The 13,108-nt window shown below is 43.9% G+C and overlaps 1 protein-coding gene across 3 annotated transcripts; it reads right to left on the bottom strand.

The window, feature by feature from the left end:
* Positions 1-797: 797 nt before the first annotated feature.
* Positions 798-12,555, bottom strand: ormdl3 (ORMDL sphingolipid biosynthesis regulator 3). Of its 3 annotated transcripts, none has more exons than XM_041029290.1 (4): positions 5,712-6,002; positions 4,533-4,741; positions 3,526-3,677; positions 798-2,632 (listed from the first exon to the last, which is right to left on the bottom strand). In XM_041029290.1, exons 2-4 carry the CDS (start codon positions 4,704-4,706, stop codon positions 2,497-2,499), a joined length of 462 nt encoding a protein of 153 aa, XP_040885224.1. In that variant the 5' UTR covers positions 4,707-4,741; positions 5,712-6,002; the 3' UTR covers positions 798-2,496. The 3 variants fall into 3 exon arrangements, with proteins under 3 accessions (XP_040885224.1, XP_040885223.1, XP_040885222.1); XM_041029289.1 differs by lacking the exon at positions 5,712-6,002 and adding an exon at positions 11,479-12,555 and having other exon boundaries at positions 799-2,632; positions 4,533-4,797; XM_041029288.1 differs by having other exon boundaries at positions 800-2,632; positions 4,533-4,797; positions 5,712-6,000.
* Between the last annotated feature and the right edge of the window lie 553 nt (positions 12,556-13,108).

Below are 13,108 nucleotides of genomic sequence, written 5' to 3' on the forward strand. Positions count from 1 at the left end.
GTTTGCCTTTCATTCAGTGAGTTTCAGAGTTTTATTCACTCTCATACCTCGACATTACTTTCACTTAATCAATGTTTAAAAAGCCTCTGGTGTTGTGTAACAGAGCGAGCCCGGTATTGTACCTGTATCAGCTTGCAATGTTGAAATAAAGACCAAGGATTAAATGTTTGATTCAAAGTGCCGGTTTGTTTCCGGTTGCTTGCTGACAGAGTGCAGAGCACCATATGGTTTAAAGCTGTAAGGTTCACAACAACAATGTAATTTTTATTAGTCTGATGTACCGAAGGAAAACAACTGTTCACAGAGGCCCTGAGACGTGAGCGAGAAAAAAAAATGCTAAGTCTGATCTGAGAGTGCAGCACAACTCCAGGTGCACTTCAGCCTCTTCTGGCCTAAAAAAGTATTACAACAACAAACAGAAAAATCCTGACAAAGAAAACTTTTTTTCCACTTGTTTCACACATAAAAAAATACAAGAAGAGAAAACAATTTAGATCAGATTTAGAAAATGTGTTGTTTCTCACTCCCTTCTAAGGGCTTCCGTAACTATTGATTATTGCAATGCAGTCAGGAAGCTTTGAGGACATGCACACAACTGCTGTGGAGAAACTAATCTTGGATCGAACTCAAATAAAGGCTACAAACGAAAACAAGCCACTGAGTCATGGAGACATGTAAATTTCTGTTTAGATCATCCGTAATCCTTCTAATCTATCAAACTACATTTAGATTTAATGCTCAGCCTTCTGGACTGACCTGAAACCTGCACAAAAAAGTTCATTAAAGCCTCAAAAAGGGAAGATGCTCCTACAGGTTTCAAAGCCTTTAACAGGCTCACATGATTACACACCAACCATCAGTTTTAGAACAAATTTGTATAACGAAGTGGAAAAACTGCTACGAGCACACACTTCTTCACTTTGCCTCTATCTTAATAAAACCGACAGATTTTGTCTGTTTCAGTGAAACACTGACAAACTCTGGCACGGCAACACAAAACGCACGATCTGAGATGATACTTGAAAAATACTGTATTTTGGGTCAAGCACTCTTACAGGAGATCACATTGACATTTCCTTCAAAAAGCAAAAACAGTCACCACTGAACAGAAGCCATGAGCACACTGTTTCACATTTGATCAACATTCAGGTCAACTATCTTTCAACAACTGTTGTCTTAAACAGTCCAGTAAAAAAAAAAAAAAAATGCATGGTCACTTTGTGCTACAAAATCTTGTAGCACGTCCTTGGATAAAGCCCTTTATGGTGATAATGAAGACAAGATCTGAAAACATCAAGATGAAGAGATAAACGCTGCAGCAGATCCACTTGTATTTACAACTCCTCAGCTGTCTGGATCTTTGGTCCACGCTTGTCATTGGTTGCATCCGTTATAAATTACGCCAATTCAATACATCAGTCTGCTAAAAGAAATAACTGAATGCACATGTTTTGGTTTCAGCAATAATTAAGATGAAACAGCATGTAACAGTAAGTGAACCAGGATTGAAAAGCTGAACTACTACTGTCAATATTAATGTTAATATGGCTACTGCTATTACTACAGCTGAGAGTGAAATGTGTGGTTAACACTGTTCAGGTTAACATTAGTAAACAACAATACATTTAGATCCCATTTTAAAACCACTCTTTCCAGTATGACAACACTGTTTAACAGAATTTAGTGAAAGAGAGGAAACATTACTTTTCACCTCTTAATGTTTAAAACGTTACGTAATCCTGCGATTATGCCACATTCTGCTTTTATCTATTTTTCAGTCTGCAGGTGAATAAAGACAGTTTGACAGCAGACGGAAGGCTCGCTGTGACACAGACCAGGCCGAGTCCAAATATGGAAGTGGTCAGATAAAATAAGAGTTGCTTAACTTCCTAATCGCGGCCCTGAGCAGGGCAGTGAGGGCTAAACATAGATCCTTGTGGTTTCTTGTGTCTCGCCTCAGCAGTCCATTTCATTAAGGTATTGTTAGTCTAAGCCTCGAGAAAGAGAAAGCTCAACGTGGGAGAGAAGCTGAATAACTACAGCAGTGTACCATTTAAAAAAAAAACTCAGATTACTGCCTCGGTGTGCCAACTGGTGTAAAATGGCACATGATATTTGTGCAACTACACTGTCGTCTGCCCCGACACCTGTCACATCAGGAAACTGTCATTTCTACAGAAATGGACGTAATACTCCCCTTTACAAAGGCTTTTTAAATGTCTCTGGAAAACTTGTAACTCAAGGAAATGGGCCTCCAACAATCACAGCAGTACACTTTCCCTTTGTGCTTTCTCTATAGAGTACTGTGTCTCTGTCCTGGGGTTTGGTACCATGGCAGTGTCCCCAGTAGGCTTCATTTAGAGCATTGCTCAGCAGAGTCGTGAGCCAAAGAGCCACGGATCCTCATGGATCTGGAGCCAAATAGGAGCCCTGATACTCTGTGTGCTCTCAGCAGTCCATGGGGACTAAGGGAAGGAGGTGTCCTCTTCCGCCTTGTCAGTACTTATTAATCCCAAAGATCCTCACACCGTGGAGCTGGGGCAGCTTGGGGATGAGTACAGTGAGCAAGGAAACAGTGTTGACCACAAAATGGGCCCGATCATATTTGGTGTAGAAGCTGGTTAGGATATACCTGAATCAGGGATAAAGTAAAAGAAGAAGAAGTAATGATGACAGCCTACAGAAACACCCGAATGAATGGAAGGGGAAACTAGCTATGCTGATTTGATGTAAACAGAATTTTCAGAAACATAACTGCACACACCACTGAGGGATTTCTGTGAGCTTAAAATGAAGAATTGCACATTCTGTTCTCTGCTGAACAAGTGAGGACATGTTTAAAAAAAAAAAAAAAAAAAGCTCCCAAAATACTTTCACAGAAGCGTAGCTCTTCCATCCGGAGCCAAGAGACTGACCACTTGCCTCATCCTGCTGACAATGGTTGTGAAACAAAATGTCAAATAGTCCTTTGAAACTAGGGCAAAAAAAAAAAAAAAAGTGTACACCTGCAAAACTGCTATCACTACAATGTTCAGGCTGAGCTGGCAGATCAACCCCAGGGAACCAGAGTGCTTCCTGTAAACTGAACTCTGCTGGTTAATAAGGACAGAAAAGGGCATGAAAGCAGCAAGGGGTGCTGCTGCAAATACTAAACCCCTTCATTTGTGAGGCTGGCTAATAAGGGAGCAGCAGGGAGGCTAATCAATAAACACTCCTCGTGAGTGCAAACTCAGAAATAAAGGTACAGGAGGACTACATTTAGTAATTAAACGTACATTTTTCGCAGGTACACAGTAATTTCGTACCAGGTGCTAAATCCAAAGGTAAAGGTAGCTCAATGATTAAAGACCGCAGTGGGACGAGGGGTAAAAGCACTCTCCGCCGCCACAGAGACACAGATTCAATCCCCTGTCGCAGTGTTTAGTCATTCTGATTGGTCTGTCCGGTCTGAGTTTAGATCCATGCTTCATGATCAGCTGTTCCCTGCACCTGTTTCACAAGCATTAGGATTGGAGGGCCACTTACAGGACAATAGGTGTGATGGTGAGGAACTTGCGTGAAGCGGTGAACTGCACACCATAGTCCATCTGCTCCCAGTGCGTGAGGAGGCGAGCCTTGCCCTGATCTGGGGTCTCAAAGGGCGTCCCTTTGACTGTGTGCAACAGGAGGTACATGCACTGCAACAGGCAAGAGACAGATAGTCAGAGAGACAAAGAAGAGCACTGTGATAAGAAATATATAGAATATAAATTACATACTGGTGAATGACTAACACTACTTATTGTTCCTGGAACAAAATAACCCAGGAAGTCAGCCCTGCCCACATCCCCAGAGGCTGAAAAATGGTTAAGGGCTCGGCCTCGAAGACATTCTTGGTTTACAGACCCAAGAGTCCAAAAGCAACAAGCGAATGTGATCTGTGGATTCCAATGGTTGTGATAAAACCGTATGATACAACCAAATCCACAACCTTAAAATCCCCCTCTGTAAAAGATTAAACTGTGGTTAATACTGAACTCTTCCCTGAAACTGAGGGCCGGACAGACAGACAGTCTTAAGCAATCAACGTTTATGATGCAAGACTGAGGAATATCTCAACTCTGAAAATTAAAAACTGGTTGAAACTTTACTGGCACCAATTTATCAACAAAGGGAGGCACGGTGGTGTGAGTGTGTGTGTGTGTGTGTGTGTGACTGGTGACCAGTCCAGCGTGTACCCCTCCTCTCACCCACAGTCCAGCTCCCTGTGACCCTGACGGATCAAGCGGTATAGAAGATGAATGAATGAATTTATTAACAAAGAACATTACTAAGAGCAGTGAATCAGCAAGAAGGACATTTTCTTACCTACTTCATAGAACAGTGCAGACATTTTATAACCTCTGACTCAGTTATTTTCATTCACCAAATCCCAAACCTCTTTACTAAGCCTGCACTGCACTGTATGTGTCCCTCACTGAGCTGGCTTGTTCAGTAAATGTTAAGGCTAGCAGTGGTAGTGCTGGTGCCTATGGGCATTCTGCTCCACTGACCAGATTGTGGATGAGATTGGTCAGGGTCCAGACCACGGGTACGCTGGCGAAGGGAATGCTGAGCAGGATGACGTGCAGGAGGCCGATGCCCAGGATGTAAGACAGCCACATGCCCCGGCTGTTCATCACCCGGGTGTTGGGGTTCACCTCGCTGTGCGCCGTGCCCACATTCATGACGGCGGCGGTGCTGCTGTAAAGCACTCTGCCTCCTGTACAATGCACAGACACTACGTGATCTCAGTCTGAACCCTGGCTGGTCTGAGCTCTGTAAGAAAAACAGAAAGAAATCTGGACCTGATTATTCACACATGGCATCTGCAAAGGTTTGTCTGGCAAATCATAACCAAGAAGATTATCAAGATTTATGTTAATGACATAAATAACAGTATCTGCTCCTCCTGGGGTCCATGTGTGTTTACCATGATTCGGCGAAAGTGAAGGAATGAACACTGACGTACATGAACTGCACTATCGATTAATCTGATGATTATTTTCTCAGTTTATTGCTTTATCATTAAAACTTGTGCCAGCGTCTTCAAAGGTCATTTGAGAGGTTAAAATCTGGAAATGATTGCTTCACAATTTTTGCTTCAAAGCAAAAAAAATTAAAACGATAAATCGACTGACTAATCGCTTCAGCTCTATTTATTTACTTGTTTTAAAAAATTCCAACTTCTAAATTAAAAAAAATTAAACAAATAAGACTCTTTATCATTACTGTGGTGATATTAATGAACCTTGTGGCCCAGGTCACGTGTGGTACGTGCTTTTAACACAATCCCATATTAGCGACCGTTTTCTCATCTGCACAACAAAACACAACCAATAATGATTTTAACGGGACACCTGCCAGCCAATCAGAAACCACCAATTTCTGTAGTAATGGTGAATAAGGAACTAACACGGAGCTAAAGCTAAATGAAGATATATCTTTAATGTTTTGTGTGTGTGTGTGTGTGTCAGTGTCTCTGTCTGATCCACTGATTGACAAGAGTAAACAATGAGGCAGGCGCCTGCTCAGTCCAGCACGCTGCTCTCTGAGTTGTCAGAGCCTAAAATTAAACTGGCTACAACATATTCCGCAACGTGGCTCCGCACAAAGACCTACAAGTGGACCACCGGGCGCTGCTGGACGTAAAAGTACACACACGTTTGGAGGAGGTAAATCATTACACTCACTGCAGAGGAAAATGGCTTCACCTCCGACCTGTTCGGGCACCAGTCCGTTATCACAGTTTTTTTTTGTCTTAACGATGCCTTCAGTTATATAACTGACTCTGTCAGCGGGAGGCTGGCGAGGCTCCGGTGTCCCGATCAGTCATCCGGCGGCAGCTCTGATCCCCAAACGTTAGCCGTTACGGTCCGCTCGTGGACGCACAATCCACTGAGACACATCCACTTTTCCTTCGTCTTCGAGCCAACAGCTGGTGACAACACAGCACCGTTCACCACGTAACGTCATCTCTGCCCGTTTTTTTTCCACGGGCCCGCACCTCGACTGGGTTTTTTTGCGCTTCGCCCTGCGCTCTGATTGGTCGCCTCACGTCACGTGGCCAAAGCTGACCTACCGCCGTTCAATGCGTTGATAAAAACGTTCGACCACGCCCCCTTTCGACGTCACGGCGGGGGGAGGGGTCCGAAGGAACGCGCATGATTGACCCTTGTTTGCAATGTTTGATTATGGAAAAATAAAAATGTTTTCAACGGTGTTTGAGAAAATACTGATTATAGGTTATTAATCACATCTGTTTTGATTAATATGATATTTCAAGGTTTGTTCGGCTCCATACATTCACTTAAACTAACCTGCTGTGTGTCATAGTATCTTATATTACTACCATTGTACAGTGTACATTTTGAACTAAGTAAAATATACAAACAGAACTAAATAAAATATTTTCTGTCTCTGTTTTTTTTAAATATTTTATTTAGTTATTGTATAATTGTATTGATATAATCTAAATTAACTTTGTTTGTCAATTGTGTTTAATTAAAACAGACTGTACTCTGACTCCACTTTGGTTAGCACTTGATACTTCTGTACAAAAGGAGGCCCTTGACTCCTTAGGGTGAGAGGAGACCTTGCTACAGGCAAAGAAAACTGACTGACAGAGCTGATACCTCGGTCCCAAAATCAAAGATCAACAGTGTCATGTTCTAGATCCCAAGATAAGCCCTAATACTAATTTAGGCCCACAGTAGCCCGAGGCTTGAGGGGTCAACTGTGTTCTACTTGCATGCGATGTTACACGACACCCGCTGTTTCTAAGGGTACCCCTGTGATGAGTGGCATCAGACAGGTTTGGCCGGCTGACAGTGGGCTCTCTCCAATGCTCGTAGCCTCGGGTGCTGTAGCTGTCTTGGCTGTGTAAACCTAGAGCTCTGTTCGACTGTGAACGGTGGATGACAGTGCTGTGAGATCATTGCTGGCACTGGAACAATGGCAAAATACATGACACTGATAAAAAAAACACCTGAAGACGGGGGGCAAATGATGACGCCTACATGCAGTATCAGATCAGCAAGTCGTCATCTGGAGATATTTGACATTTAGAGGGACGTTTTAAAGGGAGACAGCAAACTTTTTCTGGTCGTTTCTGCAGAATAAATACACTTCAAGGGACCGTTGTGCAAACAAAGGCGTTAGGAACCAGATTCTAGGTAACAAAACAAAATCACCTCTAAAATTTAAGGTCCTCTTAAGCTATAAACACTGTAAGTGTGAGCAGATAATCAATAATCAATAAGATGCTCTTAAATAATTGGTTCCCTAGTTCACAGCTTGTTGATTTCACGTTTCTTTTATAGTACAGATAAGAAAAAAATTATTTACACTCAGCCAAGAAGGAGAGTGGATATTTGATCTTCGCAGTAAGACAACTCTGGCTGCCACTGCTGATGATAAAATCAAAGCCTCAGAGTCCTGCGGTCGTATCCATTTCTTCACAACCACATATTTAATAGATGTTTAGATATGTTCCTCTGCAGATTACATCTCTCTACACTTTGGCTCATGCCCGCAGGTCATCTGGCCAAGGCTTTCAGACGTAATGTGATTCTGTTAACAGGACTCATGCCAGTAGTAAAAGCTTTTAATGATGAGATGCATTGCATGTTGTCTTCTGCTGTGGCATCTGTAGCTGTGAGTCCAGTGCCAGTTCAACATGCAGACCTACAGGCCACAGAGCATGCCTGGATGTGAATTGCTTCATTGTGCCATGCAGTGCACCGGTGTGCATTTGTTATGTTTGCTTGTATTCTTTTGTTCAGGTTCATAAACTTGTATTTAATTATCAGCTACAGTTTTACAGCCATAATATTGAACCTAACACTGTTTTGTATTTGCGGGAGAGCTTTAAATTTTGGACTGAAATGAGTCCAGGACCTTTCAATTTTTCCTCTTTTAACATTACAGTCAAATTCTTTTGCTGTTTCCATTCCGCTGAATTCTGGTCTGTCTCAATTAAACAAATCCCAACTGTAATGATTCTGGTAACTTATGATGGACACGTGTCGCAGCCACCGACAGGACACAGTGTTTCATGTGTGACAGCCCCGAGTTTCTGGCTGTGTATGACCAGCAGATGTCACCATCAACACACTCTGAACTGGCTGGTGCCATCCTGCAGTGGAACTGTGCTGCACCTACAGTGATGCAGCTTTAACAGAGGCACAGTGGTGCAGTCAAGATGAAAGCTTTTATAATTAAGCACAGCTCGTCCTTTGTGTTATTTCTACTTGTTACCACTAATAGTTTTAGTCCAAATAACTCTTAATGCCTTAATGCCTACGCTTTTTTGTCAGTTTATTAGGAACACCTACATAAAGTCAGTCTGACGTGATCCAGCAGCCATGCAACAACAACTCCTACTTTCATGAGAAATTATAATGTGTAGTTTTTATTGAAAATGTTTTAAAGTGGTGTTTCTTCAAGTTTCTAGTCTTTTCGGAAGTGTAGTTTGTGCTGATGCTTTATACTCTGAGGTATGTTTCATTTTTTTTGTCCTCCCGCACTGAAATGGATCACCCACAGTAATATTTCACTACAGTCTACTAATCACTCTAATCACTCAAAATATACAGCATAATCTGTATTCAGCAGTCATTGTGTTTCTTGTCATTTCACTTATGCAATTTGCTGACAATTTATTTTAACCAGTATTTCATATTTCCAGCATTTTCCACACTTCCTGCCAACTGTTAGGCAACACGAAAATGCTTGGTAAACTCCTTGAATTCTGCATTTGAATGGTGCACAGATGAACTGAGATGCAGCGAAGCCAAAATGGGGATTTGTTCAAATTGAACAAAGCTGATAAATATCATTTAAAAAGAAAAAGAAAAAATGAAAAGCATCTTTAACTTGTTCTGTTAATCTAAAGGCATCTGATTATTTTTTGCATAAAAAGTATAAAGGTCACAATTGCCAGCTGTAACTGTGCAGTTCTGTAGAAAACGCTACTTGAAAATATAGAATTATGCACGACTAGCAATACAAATGTGTTCTTAAGGTCAATGGCACTGGAGCTCGTACGGCCTGTGGATGAGCTGGATGTGACAGGAATGACACTGCTGGGGTGGTTTTCTCCAATGGGAGAGGTGGACTTGTGACCCAGGCAGGCTTGGATCATAGCCTCGCTGGAAAAGGCTGACGCAGGGAGTCCATTATTGCCCCTGGAGGAAGCTGAGGATTAGAACACCAAAGAATTTCAATAAAAGAAGTGTCTGTTTGGGGGTCGGGGAGGGGCAGAAAGATGGTGGAGGTGGTGGGGTTGGGGGGAGGCGGGGGTTCCCCTCATTGTCCCAACAGTGATTGAGAGCAAGAGGAGGGGAGTGGGATGGCATTGTGTTTGCAGCCCCTCTGAAGAAGGTGGTTATTAGGGGGGATGGCTAAGGAGGGGTGAGGGATAGGGAGGCTGTTGACTCTTCATCTTGTGTGAACAAAGTCTTTGGCACATAGCCCTCTTCTGTCCCTCTGTCCTGGACTCCCTTGTTTACGAGTGCCATGAATTCTGTCCCTCTCGACGGGGACCCCCACCAACTCCAACCTGCACCGGCGCACATTGTGCGGCTTAAGTGCCCTTTAATTAGGCCGCCTCAGTGTCCGGCTGAAGACCGCTGAGGGTTTAGGCTCTTCCATGTGGGACCTTGCTGAGTGACTCACACACACCAATAGAGCTTCGTTCACACAGCAGAGGGATGAAGTGTTTGCTGCTCTAATGAAAAAGGTTTATTTGGGGGAAGAGCTCTTGTCGTTTTTGTCCCCTGTCTTAAAAAGTCCCGACAAAGGCACTGACACCGTCTTTAACACTCTCCCATTTCCAGAACACGTCAGCAGAGACACTGAGGTAAAGCTGCAGTCTCTCAGCCACCTCGAGGCACATGACTTCCAAAAGTCTCCAGACAGATCACGACAGTAAACATGATGTACTTCCTATACAGACACAACGCACTGCACAAGGGGACGTTACTGTTATTATTGTTATATGGTCTTAATTAATCAGGCAACTACTTCACAGACAGAGGCAAAAGAAAATCTGTTTCATGGACATGAAATTCAAGTGGAAGGTTTCCATCGTGCACGTTGTGTTAGAAGAGCTTGAATTCATGCAAAAATATGTAAAGGAGCGTGAATCCACATAAATTCTCTCTTCCACATACACAGCCAAACACATGCACAGCTTTGTCATTGTGATGGAGCACATTTCATTATCATAACAGCAAAAAGCACAGGATCCAGAGCATAAAGGGGGAGCTGGGCAAGAGGCATTGGGAATTTGCCGAACTGCTCCAGCAAAATGAGTAATTTCTGGATGCCCCATTGTGTGAAGAGCTTACAGGGTGAGGGCTCTGAAAGGAAGAGGCAAAGGAAGGATATAAACACGGGAGCAAGTGAAATAAAGTGGAAGATGGTAAGAATGAGAGACAGAGAAGAACGATGAAAAGAAGTTTGTGAACGGAGCAGGGCGGGATTGGGCGTGTTCAGAAACTTTTTCGCTTCAGCCCAGTGTGTGTAGATACCCTCCTAATCCTGGTTTTATTGGCTGCCTGTGTCCAGCCATGCTGGTCGGATTGAGTAGGGAGGGCAGAGAAGTAGGGGGGGGGGGGGGGGGGGAACACATGTCCTTCTTTGTGGTAATACGCTGATTAGGCCTGAGAAAGAGCCGGACCTGGTTACGGCCTTTCTCAGGTCACCGTAGAAACCGGCCCGGTAGGGGACCTCTGTGTGTGCCTCCCCCTCCTGTGCACCTACTGATGCAGACACGCAGACTGAGGCCTTCCTTTGCAGAGATTTGTACAAAACACCACCACAAGTGTTGTTGAGTCACAGTTCATTTTGAGATCAGGCTCCGATGTTCTTGACCTTAATCGCCGTTGCCTTTACAGACAGTTTGCTTTGCACTTGTGGCCTCAACCTGGGAAACGTGGTTTCAATGTTGTTCAGACGCAGACCGCAGACTGATTCCTCTGCCTGCACTCATAAATTAGACCACTGTCACATTCCCTCCATCCATCCCTGGCCCTGCACACCGTCTACCGCTCCTACAGAGCAACTGTCATCCAAATCCCAGAGCTGAGCTAGGCACATTTTTGATGATGCCGTAACACACGACAATGTTCGTGATCGAAAACAGACCTGCCTCATTGTCAGCACCGCCATGACATATCGCAGCTTGACTTGAGGCATTGAAAAGACATCTTTATTGGTATATTGTAGAGGACTCCCCACTACGACTGGCTGGAGACTGGCTTCATACAAGTTTCACAAAGATATCTATCAATTATTGTCACATTTAGAGACTTGGAGGAAACCCCCCACCCCCCACTACCCTAAACAGGGCGGTAGGTCGAGTGCTGCTCAGTCACTGCCTGTTTCCCTATCTTCTTTGTTATGGAGGAATAAAACACAGGAGGGGTGGGTGAAGGGGGGCACTCCACCACTGACCTCCAGACTGTGGTCACCGGGCTCTCTCCCTGCGGTGGGCACTCAGCCTTCTCTCTCTGCAGAGTGCACGCTCCCAGCCCCTGCTGAGCGACCTTCCAGCCCCCTCGGTCCGCCCAGCTCAGTCATGCCCCGGAGGTCCTCAGGAGAAAGACCACGGCCCCCAGGCAGCAGACATCAGAGGGAGAGACAAGTGAGATACGTTACTCAAGTATAAATACTGCTGGTACAATTAAAACCACTTAGGACTTAATACAAACTGTGCATCTAACCACAGTGAAAGTGAGATATATGAGTCACCTGCAGCCTTTTAAGCAGCATCATGAAATCTAATATTAAAACACATTATGGCACAGGTACCAGATGTATATTCCTGTAATTATTCATTGGCCTCATTTCATTTTCAAACCCCCATGAAAATCTTTTTTTTTTTGTGCTGAATTATTGAATTAGGATGAAATCAATAAAACATTTGACACTGAACGTATTGTGACCTCTTTTACTTGGAAACAGATCTCCCAAAGGCTGGTTCCCATATGGCTCCACACACTCAGTCTGTTGTGAAATCCATCAGGTAATCCATCTACACTAACAAAACTGTAAAATGTGTTTTCAGTGATAAATCTGCTCATTTTAAAGCTGCGGTATAAAACCTTTATTTCACCCAGGAAATACGTCAAACAGTTAGTCCTTTTTCTTCCTATTTACATTTAATTGTGAGGATTATGATTCATGTACTAACGTCGGACTACAAAGAAACTACCACCTTAAAACAGACTTGCTTGATAACATGGCACAAGCGGAGAGCACCGGCCTGTGACGTGGAGTAAAACAATACCGATGTTAAAGAAACTTCCGACCCTCACGTTTCATAAAAAGTTATGTTCTGGGAAGTGAAGTATGAAATTTGTACCGGTGAACCCCTTCATTACTGGTTTTAAAATGTCTTTCACAGTGGTCACATCTTTGGTGGTCATTCTTTCCATGACGACCGGCTGACAATCCTCTGAGACAAAACTCTTAACTTGATTGTTATCACTACGGCTGACTTTGTTTGATCTCTGCCGGGTATCTTGTTTGTATTCGTCCTCATCAGTTTCCTTGTATGTGAATCAAATGCATGGTTACTCCAGGCTAAGTCCATCACAAGTGTCCCACCCTCCTCCTTCACTCTCTATCTCTCTCTAGTCTCCCTCTCCCCTCCCTCCTCCTCCTGTCCCACGGCTGCTCGCCCCACAGCCCATCAGAATGACAATAGTATTGATGTAAAATGTGTTGCCTTTGGGCCGCTGGAGCATATAACCCCTGCATGCCTGGCCCAGCCACCACCACAGTTTATGGCTTTATTGTGTCCCCTTTTATGTCCTCCCCTGTTGGGGTGGGCGGACAACAATTTAGAAAATTCACTGTATATGTCCCCGTGAGTGGGGCAGAGATTATGTGCGTGCTGACGTGTGTGTCCGCGCGCACGGGTGTGCGTGCACTGTATGCACGTGTATCCGGATCAATTAGTCAGGGCACAACCCCTAAAAATCAATATGTCAACATGTACGTCAGCGTGTGCGAGCCCTGTATCGCAGGAGGAGAAGCTGGCCTACATCCCTCCACCTTCCTCCAGCCACTTTGGTGAATT

The sequence above is a fragment of the Toxotes jaculatrix genome, chromosome 21, assembly GCF_017976425.1.
Source record: "Toxotes jaculatrix isolate fToxJac2 chromosome 21, fToxJac2.pri, whole genome shotgun sequence".
Classification (NCBI taxonomy): Eukaryota; Metazoa; Chordata; class Actinopteri; family Toxotidae; genus Toxotes; species Toxotes jaculatrix.